The 16,825-nt window shown below is 52.8% G+C and overlaps 1 protein-coding gene across 2 annotated transcripts; it reads left to right on the top strand.

Annotated features, from left to right (window-relative positions):
• The first annotated feature begins 1,259 nt into the window (after nt 1-1,259).
• Nucleotides 1,260-16,333, top strand: ABHD6 (abhydrolase domain containing 6, acylglycerol lipase). Of its 2 annotated transcripts, none has more exons than XM_048315854.1 (10): nt 1,260-1,367; nt 4,719-4,788; nt 6,502-6,649; nt 9,970-10,126; nt 10,543-10,656; nt 10,858-10,990; nt 12,244-12,401; nt 13,203-13,257; nt 13,704-13,804; nt 14,494-16,333. In XM_048315854.1, exons 3-10 carry the CDS (start codon nt 6,531-6,533, stop codon nt 14,668-14,670), a joined length of 1,014 nt encoding a protein of 337 aa, XP_048171811.1. In that variant the 5' UTR covers nt 1,260-1,367; nt 4,719-4,788; nt 6,502-6,530; the 3' UTR covers nt 14,671-16,333. The 2 variants fall into 2 exon arrangements, with proteins under 2 accessions (XP_048171811.1, XP_048171813.1); XM_048315856.1 differs by lacking the exon at nt 1,260-1,367 and adding an exon at nt 4,328-4,590.
• Nucleotides 16,334-16,825: the final 492 nt, after the last annotated feature.

Here is a 16,825-nt window from a genome sequence, read left to right as displayed (position 1 = left end):
GTACAGGTGGGGTGAGGATTTGACCCAATTTGCATTTACTCTGGAGCTGATCTCATTTCCAATTTAATTAAGTTTTCTCATAATTTTTTGGCACGTCTTGAAGATACACACCAGCATGATATGTGACCCAGGGGGAATGAAAGTAAATTTGCTTATAGCAAAAGGATTCAGGTGGCAGTTTTGAGAAAAATCGGAGCAGATTTTAAAATGCAAGTTGAAATGCAGCTCCTGAGAGCAAACAGTGTCATCTGTTGGGAAGGTAAAAGATTTGTAACCTAAGTGACAGACTTACTTTTACACCTGAAATAGGATTTTTATAAGTGGGATGCTCTGATATCAACCTTTATGCCCTTTCCATGGGAACATGCCTGATCACAGCCCTCCCCAAGCGCTGGGAACAGCTGTCCCCCACCCCAAGCCTGCTCCCAGGCCTCATTCGAGGGGACTGTGAGGTTTCTCTGTGGAGTGTAGCACTGCGCTCTCCTTTGTATCTCTGTGGCAATTGTACCACATCCCCTTTACATCCCTGTTGTAACCCCTGTTGTATCTACCCCTGTGTCTCCTTGAAACCCTGTTGCTGCCGTACGACATTCCCTTTTTTATCCCTGTTGCATCCCCATGGCAACCCCATTGTATGAGTTCTGCAGCCTCATAGCATCCTCTTTGGTGCCCTGCTGTGCGTCCCTTGCACACCCCCTTTACATTTCTGTTGTAAACCCAACCCTGTTGTAACTGCCCACCCCCTGCAGCCCACTTGCATCCCTCCCTCACACCCCCACTACAGTCACATCACATCCCTCTGTTGCCACTCTGCATCCCCTCTTGCGCCTCCACATTGTCCCCCTTGCATCCCTGTTATATACCACTTGCACTTCCACTGCAGCCCAGTTGCATCCCCCACTTCAACCCCACAAAATTCCCATCACAGCTCCACTGAACCCCCCCATTGCATGCCCCTTCCCACCCCTGTTGCGATCCCCATGGAAGCCCCATTACTTGTCCCCTGCATTCCTTTTGCAGCTTGATTGCATCCCCCCCTTGCACCTCCGTTGACGTCGCTCTACCTCCCCCCACTGTTTCCACCTTGCAGCCCTTGCGGCCCCCCGTCGCATCGGCAAAGCAGCCCTATCGCATCCCCCCTTGCAGCCCGTTGTAACCCCCGTTTTCGCCCCTACCTCATCCCCCTTTCACCCCACCTGTGTCCCGCCTATACCCCCTGGCATCCCGCCCCGTGGAGCCGCATCCCCGCCTCTCCGCTGCGCCCCGTGGAGCCGCACCGGCGCGGGGGGAGGGCGCAGCGGAGCCGCCGCGTTCCGCCGCCCGGCGCTGCCATTACGGCCCGGCGCGGCTCGGATCGGATCGGACCGGTGAGAGGCGGGGGGGCGGGATGCGGGGCTGACGGTGGCAATGACAGGACCGGGGGGAAAGTGAGCGGAGGGGGGGCCGTTCCGGCGTCCGGGTCTCCCCGGTCCCAACCCTGGCATCGCTGGGGGTGGGTAGAAGATCGTGAGCAAAGACGAAATCCAAGAAAAACATTAACATATATATTCAAAGATTTAATTAATTTGCCTTTAAATGCCTCCCCTCCCCCAACAATTAATCATTTGGTGGCGAGGGGGTTGGAACAAGATGATCTTTAAGGTTGCTTCCAATGCAAACCGTTTTATGACTCTAAAGGATTCTATGGTCTCAGCTGCTGCTGTTCGGAGGATGCTGTCATTTTGCCGAAGGAGAATGCTTTGGCGGGGGGGCCTTTGTGCTGAGAGTAGGGGCCAGGATGTGGACCCTGGATACTCCTACCTCATCCCTGCCCAACTCTTTCCTACCCCCTCCCCTGGAGGCGGCTGAGTCCGAGCGCACTCGTGACATCTGATGTGCCGTGCGTGCTCTGCTGCGTGCGTGTGCGGCGGGATGAGGATGGCAGTGGGGTCCGGAAGGAGGATGGGCACGTTATGAATTTCTAAACCAGCAGCTGACTGGCAGCACAGCCTGCTTGGGTCATGCTTTTCATCCACCTTGTCCCCAAGCTGGCTGGCAGTGATGCTGATGGCTTGTCCCTGCCTGTTCCCAGCCTGGGGTACAGCAGGAGGGTCACAGAGCAGCCCAGGCTCTCTGGCTCGTGTTGGAGCCGTGTTGCACAGATACAAATGGCTCAGAGATGTACGTTTTGAGAAACGCTGCTGCAGACATAATGATCTCATTTCTGCCATCTATAAATAAATGAAGGTGAAAGGGCACATTTCCTACTCTCAGCTCACGGGAGGCTGGATTGAGAGCTGGCTGACTGACAGACAGACATCTTTCAAATATTAATAGGTATTAAATCACAACTTCACTGTGATTAGCACCTAAAGGATCACATAGCAAACTACACCACTGGGGAGTCGTAACAGTAGTTATGTTGTCATTTATAGTCAATATTATTTTTCTGGCTCCAGAGGATGCAAGGGTGAGGGAGTTTCCAAGGGAAAGGGTCACTTGCATGTTTTAGATTTTTCTTTTTACATGGTTAGTGGTGTGAGCTGGGGCTTTTGGGGGGCCCCACCTCAGCCACTGAGGTCCCTCAAAGCCCCCTGTTTCTGCAGTGGGATCTTAAAATTGGTTGATGCTTTTTCCTTTTCAGATCTTAAAAATAAACCAAATTAACATATGCCTAAATGTGCTCCTTAGCTTTCAGCTATACAGTGATCAGTCAGACATGGGCTGCGCTGGGTGCAGGTGGGCTGAGCAAAACGCTGGGTGCAGTAGCAGTTGTGCAGCCCAGTCCCGACGAGCACAGCCCAGGACAGCCTTTGTGCCTGAATGTTGGCAGTGAGGGCATACATGTGATTCTTGTTTTGTGAAATCCCTGCCTGGCCTTCCTCAGGGCTGCCCAGTGCATCAGCTGCCAGTTCCCTCTTCCAACCCAAGGCCCTTCTGCCTTGGGGTAGGTTTTGTGCTGCTGCTGCCTCTCTGTGGGGCTTGGAAAAAAATGACAGATACACACTGAGCTGGGTCTTCCCCAGCCTCCCAGGAGTGACACACTGAGCTTGAAAGAGGAAAAATACCTTTGTCCTATGGCCTTGGGACTGTCCCCAACACGCTGTCCTCTGTAGTGACCCACAGACCCCTTCCACCTGCTGGCCCCTCTCTCTGCAGGTGTTGAAACCTTTACTTGAATCTAACACAGGGGAGGAAGTAGCGAACAAATGAAGATGTGGAGCCTCCCCTTAGCATCTGTCCTGGGACTATCCCATTACCTGGGGTGCCTTGTTTTGGGGATCCTCCGATGCGGGATGCAGGCTGTGGTGATTAGTGCTTGTTGCCAGTACAGGAACCAGTGCTCCTGGTTTGGCATCCTGTGCCCTGCCATGTGTGCAGTGTGCTTGGCGTTATCACCACATCATTTATCACACACCATTTATCAGAGTTGCCTAATTGATGTTTGCAAGTTAATTTATGAAGTATATGGAGATCCTTCTGAGAAGCAGTAGCAACACTTGGGGCCACTTGCTGTGACTCTCGGTCACAGGGCACTCCAGAGTGATGGATGAGCTGTGGTATGAAGACTTATGGCTGTTACCAGAGGGCTTGTTTTATTTTTAAACCCACAGTAGCTTAAAAAGCTACTCTAGCTGGTAGCGAAGGACTGTGCCGGGGCCTGCCGTGATGCTGCCTGGTCCCACTGCAGCAGGGAGGGGTTATCGTTCCCTCGGCAGAGCACCATCGCAGGGCATTGCCACTGTGGGTGCTCCCACGAGGCTTTGGGGAGCCGCTGTCCCTGCAGCACTGCTGGGTGCAGGGGTGGCTTCGTGGGGCAGGGGGTGCTGGGGACTGTGGTGACGGTGGCTGGCCCTGACTGCACAGCTGAGCCTGCTGACATTTTCCTCCATCGGAGGTAGCCATGGAAATAGTGGCGGTGCTCTGCCCACGCAGAAGGAGGTTCGGAAGCGCCATGGGGCTCCCCGAGCATCCTCCCCCCCAGGCACCCGTGGCCAGCGGGGCCCTGAGCGGGGCTTGCCGGGTGCGCACGGCCGGCATTGGGCGCCGGGGCTCACGTGGTGAGCGGGGGCTGCCACGGCTCCGCCGAAATGCTCCGGCCTGATGGGGACAGCATCCCCCGGCCGTGGCAAGGGGGGGCTCTCAGGGATTTTCTGGCTTGAAGCAGCCCCCAGAATTCATGCCGGGTGGCTCCGGTGCTCCTGTTGATCGTCCCCTGTGAATTTCACAGCCAAAATCTGCCAGCGAGTTCAGGGCAGCATTTTGCTGCCTCCCCAGTCATTTCCTGCGGCTGCGCTTCGCTTCAGCCTGTGTCACACAGGGAAGGCTCGGAGGGGGGGCCTGGAAAAGTACCTTTAAGACAAAGAGGAAGGGGACGAGAAGCAGCTTAGCTGGCTTTGTTCTAATAGCAGTAATCACCTGAAGGGCAAGCATGAGCCCGCGGCGCTGGGTCCGCGCAGCCCTGCCTGGGGCTGCTGGGCTCGGCTCTCCCCGCCGCGGCTCTCGCTCCCTCTCCGATGGCAGCTTGCACTTTGCTGCTGCTTGGAACAAAGCGGGCTTTATTGTACCAAAGACCATATTTAGATAAACAGGGGAAAGGTTGGTCAGAAGGTGAATATGAGACGTCTTAAAGGGAAGCTGGTGGCTTCAATACCCCAAACTCACTGGGCTGCGGAGCCTGAAGGGAGGAGTAAAAGCAGGACTGCGATTTTGACCTTGTTTTTTTCCTCTTCTGACAGTGTTTTCAGACACCGCCGCTGCCCACAGCGAGCAGGACTTGTGCCGAGAGGAGAAGGGGAATTCTGCAAGGTAAGCCAGGCTTTTTAAAGGCTTTCTCCTCGTTTAGTTTTCTAAAAGCGGTGTGGAAGTGGAGGCAGAGGTGGTGACCCCGTGCCAGGGAGCACAAGGGCTCCCACCATCCCACGCTTTTTCCTTCCTGCAGCCTTCTCTCGTTACGGGTCACCAATGGGAACAATGGCGATTTTCTGTGCTTAATGTTTGCCCTGTTTTAGTGACATAGGGAAAGACAGCGAGTGCTCTGGGGGTGGGCTCCCTTGCAGCCCTGCTCCCATGGATAAGGTTTATCGGTTGCATAAAGTGTTTATCTATGAACAAGCCGTGCCGAGATCAAAGATCTTTCTACAAAATGTTAATTAAATGAATAACGACGTGTTGTTGAGGCTTGAAGGAGGAAATGAGGTTTAGCTTTGTTAAGGAGGTGCCTGGTGGAAATATTTACAGTATTCCTCAAATTTCAGTTATTCCTATTTTCCCTGGGGGAAGAGGGCAAATCTGGCTGATGCTTCAGGGGTTCTGTAAACCGTTTCTCTTGGTTGTGTGTAACCAAGTGGGGGGGTCCAGTGTGATCCAATGTGATGGTGTCTGGGGGCGGGAGGCTGTGACTGTGGTGATTGTCTTCCTGTTTCATGGCATCAACATACCACACACACACCACTGGGAGTCTTGCAGGAAGCTGGAAAAAATCTGACTGTCCTGGCACGGAGAAATCTGGAGGTGGTGATGGGGGGTGAGTGGCTGGTGGGAGAGCAGGCATTGAGGATGTTTCATTTTACAAATGTGGGACAAAACTGCTTGTGCTGAGGAAAGGGGGAGCCATGAGTTGGTTAGCAGGGGGAATTAGAGGAGATGTGTGCGTGGCAGCATTTAATCTCTTAATGAGAAAAATATATCCCAGCTGTCTGTGGTGGGGAGAGTTCAGGGACAAACATGACATTGTGTGAGAGCTTGCCCTTGTTCCCAGTGTCCTCCACCTGCTGTCCCTGGGATTTGTCCAAATGATGATGGGGAGCAGGGATGAGAATCTGTGATCCAAGTGCAAAATGTGGGGCAGAAGTGAGGATGTGGGGGTGGGGATAAATTTGTCTCTGGTAAGGGCTGGACACCAAAGAGTGCCCTGCCAAGTTGTTTTCTTCTGTTCCCGAGTCCATTAATAGACTCTGCTTCCTTGATTAGTTAGTGCCTGTGCAGAGCAGTAATGAGAGCTGGGCTCAACCCATCAATTCTAGGTCAGTGGTTGTGTGCTGGGGATTTGGGATCAGGCAGGGGGAGGGAAGGGAGTCAGAGCTGGACACCTGCCTCCAAAAAGAAGCATGGAGCCTGCCTGAAGCTGGCGCTGCCTGCACCCATGGGGGAAACGGCTGTCTGTACTCATGGTGGGGGGAAAGGCTGCCTGCACCCCTCAGGGGGCTGTGCTTCCTGTGTCTGCAAAGTGTCCCAAGGGCCATGTTGTGTCCTGTCACCCCGGACACGTTCCGTGCCTGTTAGGAGGCTCACTGCCCGTTTGAGATGTGCTCTCCTGAGAGGATAACATTGCAATAATGAGATCCATTAAGGAATCAGAAGAAATAATTGGGTTTTAAAACTGAAGGAGACTTTGCTGTGCTCCTGAGTGATATCTGCCTCTTGCAGATCCGCTTTCCTCCTCACCTGGCAGCAGTTCTTATTTAGCAATGGCTTGTCATAATTTCTGGTGGTTAACCTCAGAACTTTCCCTAAATGCAGGCAGGTGAGGCTGATTACTGAAGAGCAGCATGGACCTGGATGTACTGAACATGTTTGTCATCGCCGGCGGCACCCTGGCTATCCCCATCCTGGCCTTCGTGGCCTCATTCCTCCTCTGGCCCTCGGCGCTTATCCGCATCTATTACTGGTGAGTGCATGAGCCCCGCTGCTCTCAGTGTGGCAGGGGTGGAACCCGTGCCCAGCAGGCCCCCCCACACAGAGGTCGCAGTGGTGCAACAGAGCTGGGTGCTCCTGCCCCTGACAGCGATGGCAGCAGGTGAGCTGAGGTCCTCCAGGGCCGTGCCAGCTGTGTGCAGCTTTAAGCATGTCTGGGAGAAGAAAATGGCATTTTCCTATTGCATTTTGGCTGCTGAGGCATGTATCTGTCAGGCCCCTTGCTGTGCCAAGGGGCTGTTGGCCAGGCTGCCACTGCAGTGCCAGCTTGCAAGATCTCTCCAAACCTTTTTGGGTTGCTTTCCCCAAGGACAGGACTGAGACTGGGAAAAGCACTGCCGTTGCAGCCTGTCCACCAGCCCGGCAGCTGTGGCAGTCTGGTGATCTCCCACCTCATCAACGTGGCTGTGGTGTGGGTGTCCCCAGGCTCACACACTCCATCCCAGCTGACAGCCTGCCCAGCAGGCAGGGACTTCTCCTTCATTAGTAGTTATGGATGAGGCTTTTCTCATCCTCTCTTTTTCTTCTGGAATGAAGCATCAGAGAAGATGGAGGGATGCTTTTCCTTATCCCCTTGAATCTTGTCCTTTCCAATACTGGGAGGCAAGCACTACATCCTTCAGTCCTCCTTTGTCCCTGGAAATCAGTGATAAGCCCACTGGCAGCTTTCCTCTCTGGGTTTATTGCAAGGAAAAGCTGGAATAACTCCCTTCGGAAGTTGGGGCAGAGTCTCATCCCCCAGCATGGAGCAGGCAGCAGCAGACAGCACGGGCAGAGCAGGCAGCATGTCAGGCTGCCCTCACATGCTGCTGGCAGATGGTGGCTCCTGCATTTCACCTCATGGGGTGTTTCCAAATCCAAGTGACCTCCTGTGAGAGGAAGCTGCCCGCTGCAGCACTCCAGTGTAGTAACAGGATGAAGCCTGTTTCTAAAGGCACTTTAATTAGCAGCCTTTTATTCACGGCATCTGAGAGAGGAAGAGCATGGGATGAAAACCCCAATGATGGGATCATCACCCTGCAAAGGAGAGGAGGCAGTGTCACAGCCTTCTGCTGCTCCATGGTGGTACAGGGTTTGGCAGTCAAAGTGGTTTACTTCTTTGGATATATGAGTGGCTGGTGGAAGCCAGGGAGGACCCTGATGGACTGAGGTTCTGAGGAGCATCCCTGCAAAACACTGCTGAGTGAGTGTGGTCAGGCTGAAGCCTTCCGCAGCCACAGGCAGGGGTGGCAGGACAGGGCAAAGGAGGTGCAGGGTCTGATGCCAGGAGCTTGGAGGAGCCAGGCTGAGTAGAAGGTAGAGAATGCCTTGCTGCCTTTGTTCTTTTGGGGTTGCAGATAAGGGGCTGAGTGAAAATGCACTGTGGGCAGGTTGGTCTGTGTCTGGGTGAGGGAGGGAGCATGTGAGCAGGGATCAGGACTGTATTCTTTTGAAGGGTGTGCTCCCCCCATCTCTCTCTTCCAGCATTTCTGGCAGTATGGGCTTCCTGCAGGAGTAACTGCGATGCCCTGTGTGCCATGGGCACCTCTTTTGTTAGGGACAGTGGATGAGAAGTGTGGGTTTGCCCTTATTCTTCCTTTTCTACTGGCTTCTTTACAAGTTGGATTTTTTTCAGGGGTGAAATGGAGGCAGGGGAGGTGCAGGCAGCTGCAGACATGCTGCCCTCCCCTTTCAGCCCTGTGCAGCTCCAGCTTTGCAGCACTGCTCCTGGGAGGTCCTGGGGGAACCTTTTCCCTTCTCCCTTCTTCCATAATTCCCTGCCTGCTCCTTCTCCTCACTGCCAGTCAGTGTGTCCTCAGCTGGCACAGTCAAGGGTCATGCTGGGCCCCCCTCACCCGTGGCCTCTCTGCTTTCCCTGCCACTAATGCGCCTTCCTGCCCGGCAGGACATCCAGGGCTGTCCCGCTGACTCTGTCCCTGGAGCTGCTCTGCCTGTGCTGTGACAGGGGTTAATCAGTTTATCACTCTTGCTGCTGCCACTAAGTGAGTTAACACCTTGTGAGGGATCAGTTCAGCTTTGCACAGATTATTTTGCCTTCTGCAGAATTGATCCATTAGGATCAGTTGCTAAAAATGTTATCATCTTGCCCATCGGTAGTTCACACCAGTGCCTTTGAGGCAAGGACTCTTAAGACACTTATTAAGGAAAAATTCACCTCTCCTTGTAGGACCAGCACAGAACTGAGATGCTGCTTAAGTCCCATTAGCTCCCTCGAAAAAGAGATTATGCTAAAAGAGGATTCCACTATGCATAAGCTTTGAGTGGGCAGAGAGGTAGGACAGTCCAGAAGTGTTGGTGACCTTGCTCTTGTATCTTAAATAAACTCTGATACGGCATATAAAAGTATTTGCCAGTGTCTTGGCCACCAGGAGTAGCCCAGTAGTTGTCCTGACAAGGGTTATATCTGAGCTCAGGGGAAAGGCAGAGAAAGCGACCCTGCTGTCTGCTGTCTGCCTTGGGCTGCACGTACACATCATGTGTCCAAAGTGTCACCGATAATCTCTGTCCAGGTCCTTCTGGCCAGCAGTTTGCTGCATCCTCTGAGCAGGCTGCAAGCATATGCTGGCAGGAGCTGTCTGCCTCTGCTTTTCAGAGGAACAGCCTTGGGCTTAGCCTGCTATCTTCTGGGGTGCTAAACCCAGTGTAAGGATGGTCCCCTCTGGTCCTTTGTGTGTGTATAAAATATATATATTTTATATATATAAAATATAAAATACATTTTCAAAGGCTGTCTAGTTGGTCCATGGGAACCGGGTTTCTGTGGTGCTCCAGGGTGACATGGTTGTTTTGGCTGGGAACTGATGTGTTTGTCTGTGGGGTGATGTACTCCCCACAGGATTGTGTCCAGATAACCCTGTCACAAACCCACCTTATCCACCTGGGAGAACTGTCTCCCTTGGCCTGCCCACCCTGCACGCTGCCTTGCCGTGTGTGCTGCCCCTCTCTCTTGAGTCTCTGTCCTCATACCTGCCTTTGGGCATTTTCTGTTTTACCATTGTTATTTTGGCCCATTTCCATTTCTAAATGAGTTATTTAGGGTTTTTTAAAAAATTTCTTAATAGAGTGTCTCCACAAACCATCTGCAGTGCAGCCAGCCACCAGTGCTACACCTGTCCAGGGACCAGAGGCACAGAGTTAATCCCAGTAGGCGCATTATGGCACCAGTGAGAGCCCAACCTAACTGGCCTTAGTGAGCCAGCAAATCTGTGGCTGCCCTTGGATTTGTCACCTGGCTTATACCATGGCTGGGCCCTGGTCTTGTCTTGCTCACTGGTGTTTTCTCCTTGTTTCCAGGTACTGGCGCCGAGCCCTGGGCATGCAGGTTAGATATGCAAACTACGATGACTATCAGTTTTGTTATTCCTATAGAGGGAGACCTGGACACCGACCGTCCATCCTCATGTTACATGGGTTCTCTGCCCACAAAGACATGTGGCTGTCCATAGTCAAGGTGGGATTCCGTTTCTATCATGTTGCTCCTTACTGAGAATTGATGGTCCTGGGCTTGGGGGCAGTGTGGGGGCCCAGTGGTCACATGCATGGGATGGGCTGACTGCTGTAACATGCTCGGAACACACTCCTTATCTCCATGCTCATTGCTTGTTGCATCCCTTCACCCCTATAACACGCAGAGCTGCAGGGGAAGAGCAGTACACACTTGCTGCCTCCATGGGATGCAAGTCTTGGCCATGCTCTCTCATCATGTCTTCCTTGGTACCTGAACTGACTTATTCTGGTGCACGAGCAACCAGGGCTGCCAGGAGGAGAGTGACCCCCTGCTGCTTTCACCCGGGCTCCCCCCTTGCCATCCCTGGGCTTTGCAGCAGTTTCCCTGCACTGTAACCAAACCCTGGTTTGTTTCTGCAGTTCCTGCCAAATAACCTGCACTTGGTGTGTGTGGACATGCCTGGGCACGAGGGCACGACCCGCTCGGACTTGGATGATTACTCCATTAGTGGGCAAGCTAAGAGAATACACCAGGTAAAGCCCCAGCATCACATCACCTCCGCAGAGCGATGTGGCGATGTGAGGGATGTGGGGACGTGAGGGATGCTAAGCCCCATGAGTCTGCCTTGTGTGGCCTTGCTCCCTCCCTTCCCAGGCAGCCACAGCCACCAGCCTCAAGAATGACCATGCTGTTGTTTCCTCTCTCCTAACAATGCTCCTTCTGCTCCCTGCCAGTTCGTGGAGTGCATCAAGCTGAACAGAAAGCCCTTTCATCTGGTTGGCACTTCCATGGGGGGAAATGTTGCTGGCGTCTATGCTGCTCAGTACCCAGAAGATATTTGCAGCCTGACCCTCATCTGTCCTGCAGGTGGGCAAGGCAGGGGAGGTGAGACAGAGAGAGGGAGAGACAGAGAGAGGGCAAGCAGGAGCCAGTGCAAAAGCCCTGGGCAGTGCTGGGGGTAGCATAGATATGTAGTGCAAAGCATTTAGAAATAATTTGTATTTACAGTCTGAAAATCTCTGGCAAGGCACAAGAGAAAACCACAGCCTTGTGCTGACTACTCTTCTCCAGGGGTTTGGCATTTGTCCCACTGTGCTTTGGTAAGAGTCAGCGACGAGGGCAAACGGAACAAGTTCTGCTCTGCAGGAAAATGCCTTTTCCCTAGGGATGGCAGGCATTTCACATGGCCTGTCTGCAGCCTCTCAGTTCAGGAGAGGGAACCAAGACTGCAACAGGAATAGCCTCCCCATTCTGGCCTCCTGAAAGCGCTGGTGTGCTGAGGGGCTGGGGCTTTGGGAGCCAGAGAGCTCTGACCTCCCACCTTTGGGTGCCTTGAGTGGGAAGAGCACTTCAGGGCTGGGCACAGGTCAGCAGGGTGTCCCCTCTATCCCCTCCATCCCTGGACAGGGGGCTCAGGGGAGCCTGGGCATGACATGCTGCAGGAGGCATGGCAGGCAGGGAGCTTCTCTGCCAGGGAGGCTTTGCTGCATCCCAGTTGTCATAGCAGCTCCTTCCCCCTCCCACGCAAGGAAAGCGGCTTCCAAGTACGCACTAAGGAATGAAACAAAGCGAATGTTACCTAGCTACCGGGCTCTGGGGGCGTCAGGTTCCCACTCCCCTCTGGGAGAGGTGTCGACTGTCTCTCTGGCTGTTTCTGGATATGAAACCTCTGTGTGGAGGCTGCAGAAAGGATTGGGATTAAATTGCTGGGGAATTTTTCCTCAGTGGTGCATGCAGATGGGGCTGCTGAAATTTTCTGTCCAACCTGTGCAGTGGCAGGCTGGGCACTAGTGTTTGCATCCGCTGACCACATAAAAATAATCACTAGAGCTTTTGCTGAAGTAGTCATGCATGTCTACACCTCGTGCCGTGCCAGTCTGCAGGGTTGGTGGTGCCAAGCCCTGGAACAGGAGGGAGGCTGGGTATCTCTGGATGCATACTGAAGTGGCTGTATGTACAGATGTTTTCTTCCCCTCTTTTAAAATATTTTTTTGAAGAGTGAGCAGGCAGGAAGCCAGAAGCAGGGATGAGGGAGGTCAGTACAAGAATGGTTTTTTTTGGGGCTGTTGGGGGGATCTCATCTGTGTTTTAGCTTGTTCACCCCTTCTCATTTCACCCAGGCCTGCCAAGTACCACTGACAGCAAGTTCATTAAGCAGCTCCGGGAGCTGCAAGAGTCCAAACACATTGACAGGATCCCTTTAATCCCCTCGACACCCGAGGAGATGGCGGATATGCTGAAGCTTTGCTCCTACGTTCGCTTCAAGGTGCCACAGCAGGTGAGAAGCCAACGCTGGTTGTGGCGGCTGGGAGAGGGGGGCTTGGAGGTGGTGAGCAGGTTTGCTTCTCCCTGAGCCTGCACAGTGGCAGCAGAGGCAATGCTGGGAGCGGAGCTGGAGCTGCCAACCCTGCCATCACCCAGGTGAGATACACCCAGTCCCACTCCCTGCATCTGTCCAGCACCTTCCCTCCAAAGCCTCTTTTCCAAGCTCCCTCTGGCAGTGCCTGCTGGAATTCCTCCGCCCATTAAGTTTTTGGCAGCAGGCTGGGATGTGGAAGGGGTTTTTAGTAAATATGGCTGGCAGGAAGCATTAAATAACTAAGGCAGCTGTTGTGTGACGTGGAGGGGGATTGTTCGCTGCTTCTTAAATGAAAGTGATGGAAATTAATTGCGTCATTTTCGAGCGAGAGGAACTTGGCGAGGGGCTGGCTATTAAACTAGTTTTCCTTAGGAAGTCTGGAGTGAGTAGATTGGAGACTAAGAAAAAAATGTAAGGTAATGCCAAGACTTTGTGTTTTTGGCAAAAGAATACAAGAAGGAAGAAAAGTGCAGTCATGGCTTAGGTGGCTGCTAGCCAGGGGCAGAAATCGGGTCTGCATCATAAAAGACAGTATTACTTGTTGCTGAAATATATGTTGCTTAAGTGTGGTTTCAACAGCCCCACACACTTAGGAAAGAAGCTCGTGCTGGGGCCACAGTTGCTGGGGTGGCAGGGGCTGCTGTTGAATGCTCTTGGGCATGCTCAGACCTGTGCAGGGCATGGGTCCCCTCCAGCACCTCTCCTCTGCTCTCCCTGCAGATCCTCCAGGGCCTTGTTGACGTTCGCATCCCACACAATGAATTTTACCGGAAATGTAAGTGCATGGTGGCAGCCTCCTCTCCAGGCTTTCCAGAAGGATCCCCAGGATGTGGGGACCAGCTGTCCCCAGCCCCCATGTCCCCAGCACATGGGTGGGCCCCAGCATCCCATGCTGTCTTGCTGAGGGTGGGAACAGGCAATGTCATTAACAGATTTGGGGACACACCTTGGTCGCTGGTAGCAATGCACTGCCACCCCCAAGGCTGACTGGGTTGCTGCTTCACCCTTGCCCTCCCATCTGAGTTAACAAGTGCCTATGAGGAGATGGTCTGGCTGAGGGTCCCTCTGCAGCTGGGCTTGGTGGCAGAGCAAGGACAGCCAGTCATCTCTACATGGGTTTCCCAGGGAGGGGATACTGGCAGGACTGGCCCACAGGGCCCTCTTTGAGAAGGGAAGGCAAAATGTCTCCCTGTAGGAATGACTCTCCTCTTGTCCCACTAGTGTTTTTAGAAATCGTGGATGAAAAGTCCAGGCACTCTCTCCACGAGAACATGAGCAAGATCAAAGCACCGACGCAGGTCATCTGGGGAAAGCAGGACCAGGTAGGCAGCCCCCTGCACATCCCCCACAGACCTGTCTCTGCCTGTGCCCACCCACGGGGGCACAGTAGGGGCTGTGCTGCCGAGCTGTGCACTGCTCTGCAGGGAGCTGGCACATGTGTCCCCAGTGGATTTAGACGCAGGGGCTCAGCAGGGTGATGGGCAGAAAGCTGACAGCCAGCTTTCCAGAGGGAGGAGAGGGCAGTGCCAGGGCTGAGGAGTGCAAGGGGCCAGCTGGGGGGTAGGTGCCAGCATTGAAGCAGGCAAGGGCTGGGAAGAAGAATAAAGTGTCAGCAGAGAGTTGTCCTGGCAACTGGGAAGAGGATTGTGGGCAGGCTTCAAGGCAGAGTCTTCGGGTTTGATTCAGAGGCAGAAGTGGGAGGGAAGAAGTGGGAGGAAGCAAGCTGCAGGCATGCAGAGGGCTCTATAAATGCAAAGATGCAAGTGTTTGCTTGCAATGATACCTTTGCATTGAGACAGCAGCCAAAAAGCACACGAGAGAGTTTCCTGCTGCATGCTGAGGCTGCACCATGCAGCCTCTCTGCCCTGTCCCCAGGCAGGGCGATGGTATCACAAGGACTGTGTCTGCACCCTTGCTCTGCATCTCGGCTGGACCCCAACAGGGTTTCTACAGTGTCCAGCAAACCCCATCTCTCACTGTGGCAGTGACTGTTTTTTCCACTGCCATCCAGGTCCTGGATGTTTCTGGTGCCAGTGTTTTAGCAAGCGCTATTCCAGACTGCCATGTGTACATCCTGGAGAACTGTGGGCACTCGGTGGTGGTGGAGCGGCCCCGCAAGACAGCCAACCTCATCCTGGAGTTCCTGGCGCTGCTGCACAGCATAGACAACAACAAGAAGCAGGCATGAGCATGGCAGGGAGCGAAGTGCCCATGCCAGGTTAAATTGTAAAGTACTGCAGCTTTGATAAGTTCTCAGGGATCTTGTATGATTCGGGGTCAATGTGCCAAAGTCCCTGAGGAAGGCAGAATCACTGATACCTAAACCTATAGCACCATTGGCACAGCGACCTGGGGTCATTGAGCAACCTCCATAGATACTGGAACAGAAGCAGAGTATCTCCCTTTTCTACTTAGAGGTAAGGTAGAAATGAGCTGAAATCACCCAGTGTTCATCACACAGCCACCCATCTTACCTGGGTTACCAGCACGTAGTTGTTCATGACATTTACCTAAACTATATATGAAACGTAGGAAGGAGAAAGCATCCTGGACTGAGACTTACAAAATATTTCTACTACTTAGAGTCCATCGTGTTGCATGCTGCTGTGCTGTAAGAGAACCCCCAAGTGCTCCAGGCGTCTGCTTGAGTGCTCTTTGTGTAGCTCCTTAACTCATGATTTATGCAGAAAACAACAGAAAACTTCATGTGTGGAAGTCCAATGACTGTATGTGCAAAAATGTTTACACTCTGAGTGGGTTTTTCTAAATCCCTGAATAGCTCCTGTGTATTTGTAATGCCTTAACGTTGCCCAGGGTGCGGTGTCTGTGCACAGCCCACCTTGCCCAGGGTTGGTTCTCCCTGCGGGTGAACACAGCCAGTGACAAGGGGGTGCAGGCAGCAGCTTTGCCACTGCTGTGGAACCGGGGCAATGGGAACTGCTCGGGGCGATCCGGCCCCTGAGCCCGAGTCAGCAATAAGCCCATGGCCAGGGTGTGACTCAGCCACCTCGGGCAAACTTTTGTCTCAGCTCCTCTATGACATTGTGCTGCTGAACACCTGGATGTAAATAATGATTTTCTTAATGAATTCTGTGAATTCTGCAAAAGCCAATGCCACTGGAACAGGCGTGAGGGGTGGGAGGGGGCTGTGTGTGTGACCAGTACAGGGGATGGTGAGGAGGGGTCAGCTCGCCTGCAAGGTGCTGGGTGGTGGTGGGGAAAGGTACAATGTGCTTCTACATCCTCTCCGTGATTACAACTCCTGACCGAGTGAAACTATAGGTAGAAACAGGCAATACAGGCAAGCTGCACTTTACAGCCTGCAAGGTGATGTCCAGGGATGGATCCTGCACCTCTCCAGGCGTGGTCTCTCACTGCCTGTCCCAGGGACAGAGCGCTGGTCCCGGTCTCAGGCAGGACCAGTGGATGCTGCTGGAGGGTAGGTGGTGTGTGGTGCCCTCACAGGCAAAGCAGCAGGTGGCTGTCACCCCCAGCCCTCCTCAGGGGGTGACAGTGGGTGCTGCTAGAGTGTCCCCCCATGACTGGGAACACAGGCTTGTGGTGCTGACAGCTTCCTGAGGTACCCCAATCTGTACATACATTTGAAACTCCCCATCAGCTTCTTGGCTCTTTTTGAGAGAAGAAACATTGTTCTTTTAGAAAATTAGAAATTTGCTGTTAATTGCTTGGTTATTGTTTCTACTACAGGAGTTGATTTAAAAAACAAAATTGCTGGTAGTTTTATGTGTTAAAGGCCAGAAAAATTTGTTGGGTATCTATATGGTTTCTCATGCCACAGACTGCTGTATGCAAAGGATTTATATGGCTATTAAAATCTAGTGATTTAAGGAGTCCATGGTACACTGATTATTTTTTCCTTCGAAGAAGAAGGGGGCTGTGGTGTGGGATGACACAGGGGTCTTACTCTACTGCTTCTTTCCTCCCCACATTTCTGGGAGATGCAGGTTTTGGCTCGAGGAATATTTGGTAATGGAAAGAGAGATGCTGAAGACCAGGAAGGCTCATCTCATCTCTTCAAGGACCACACAAATTTTCCTTTTTTTCATTTTCTTAAGAGGAAGTGGCACCAAACACTCAAGAAGAAAAATAAAACCTCAAGGGGCAAGGAAATTAGGTTTTAAGCACCAAGATTCCTCTTAAAACCCTTGCAAGTATGTTAAATACCAATTTCATCTATTATTGCAAATCTTACTGAATTCATACACTGTGCTAGGAATAGCATTACATCAATTTACAGGCAAAAGTATTTGCATTTCTCCTTTCCCCAGGAGGCTCTTGAGGCCCAGCAGCTGCATTGTTTGCCAGAGGAGCTGCAGGGAGGG

The sequence above is a fragment of the Corvus hawaiiensis genome, chromosome 11 (assembly GCF_020740725.1).
Source record: "Corvus hawaiiensis isolate bCorHaw1 chromosome 11, bCorHaw1.pri.cur, whole genome shotgun sequence".
NCBI classification, from domain to species: domain Eukaryota; kingdom Metazoa; phylum Chordata; class Aves; order Passeriformes; family Corvidae; genus Corvus; species Corvus hawaiiensis.
Note: the sequence above shows the minus strand (reverse complement) of the source record. Positions and strands in the feature narration are given on the sequence as shown.

Excerpts from the sequence above, each read along its gene's own strand:
- ABHD6 (XM_048315854.1), top strand. The coding sequence starts at position 6,531 with ATGGACCTGGATGTACTGAACATGTTTGTCATCGCCGGCGGCACCCTG. Across the intron at positions 6,650-9,969 it reads CTTATCCGCATCTATTACTG|GTACTGGCGCCGAGCCCTGG; the intron begins GTGAGTGCATGA and ends CCTTGTTTCCAG. Across the intron at positions 12,402-13,202 it reads GCTTCAAGGTGCCACAGCAG|ATCCTCCAGGGCCTTGTTGA; the intron begins GTGAGAAGCCAA and ends CTCTCCCTGCAG.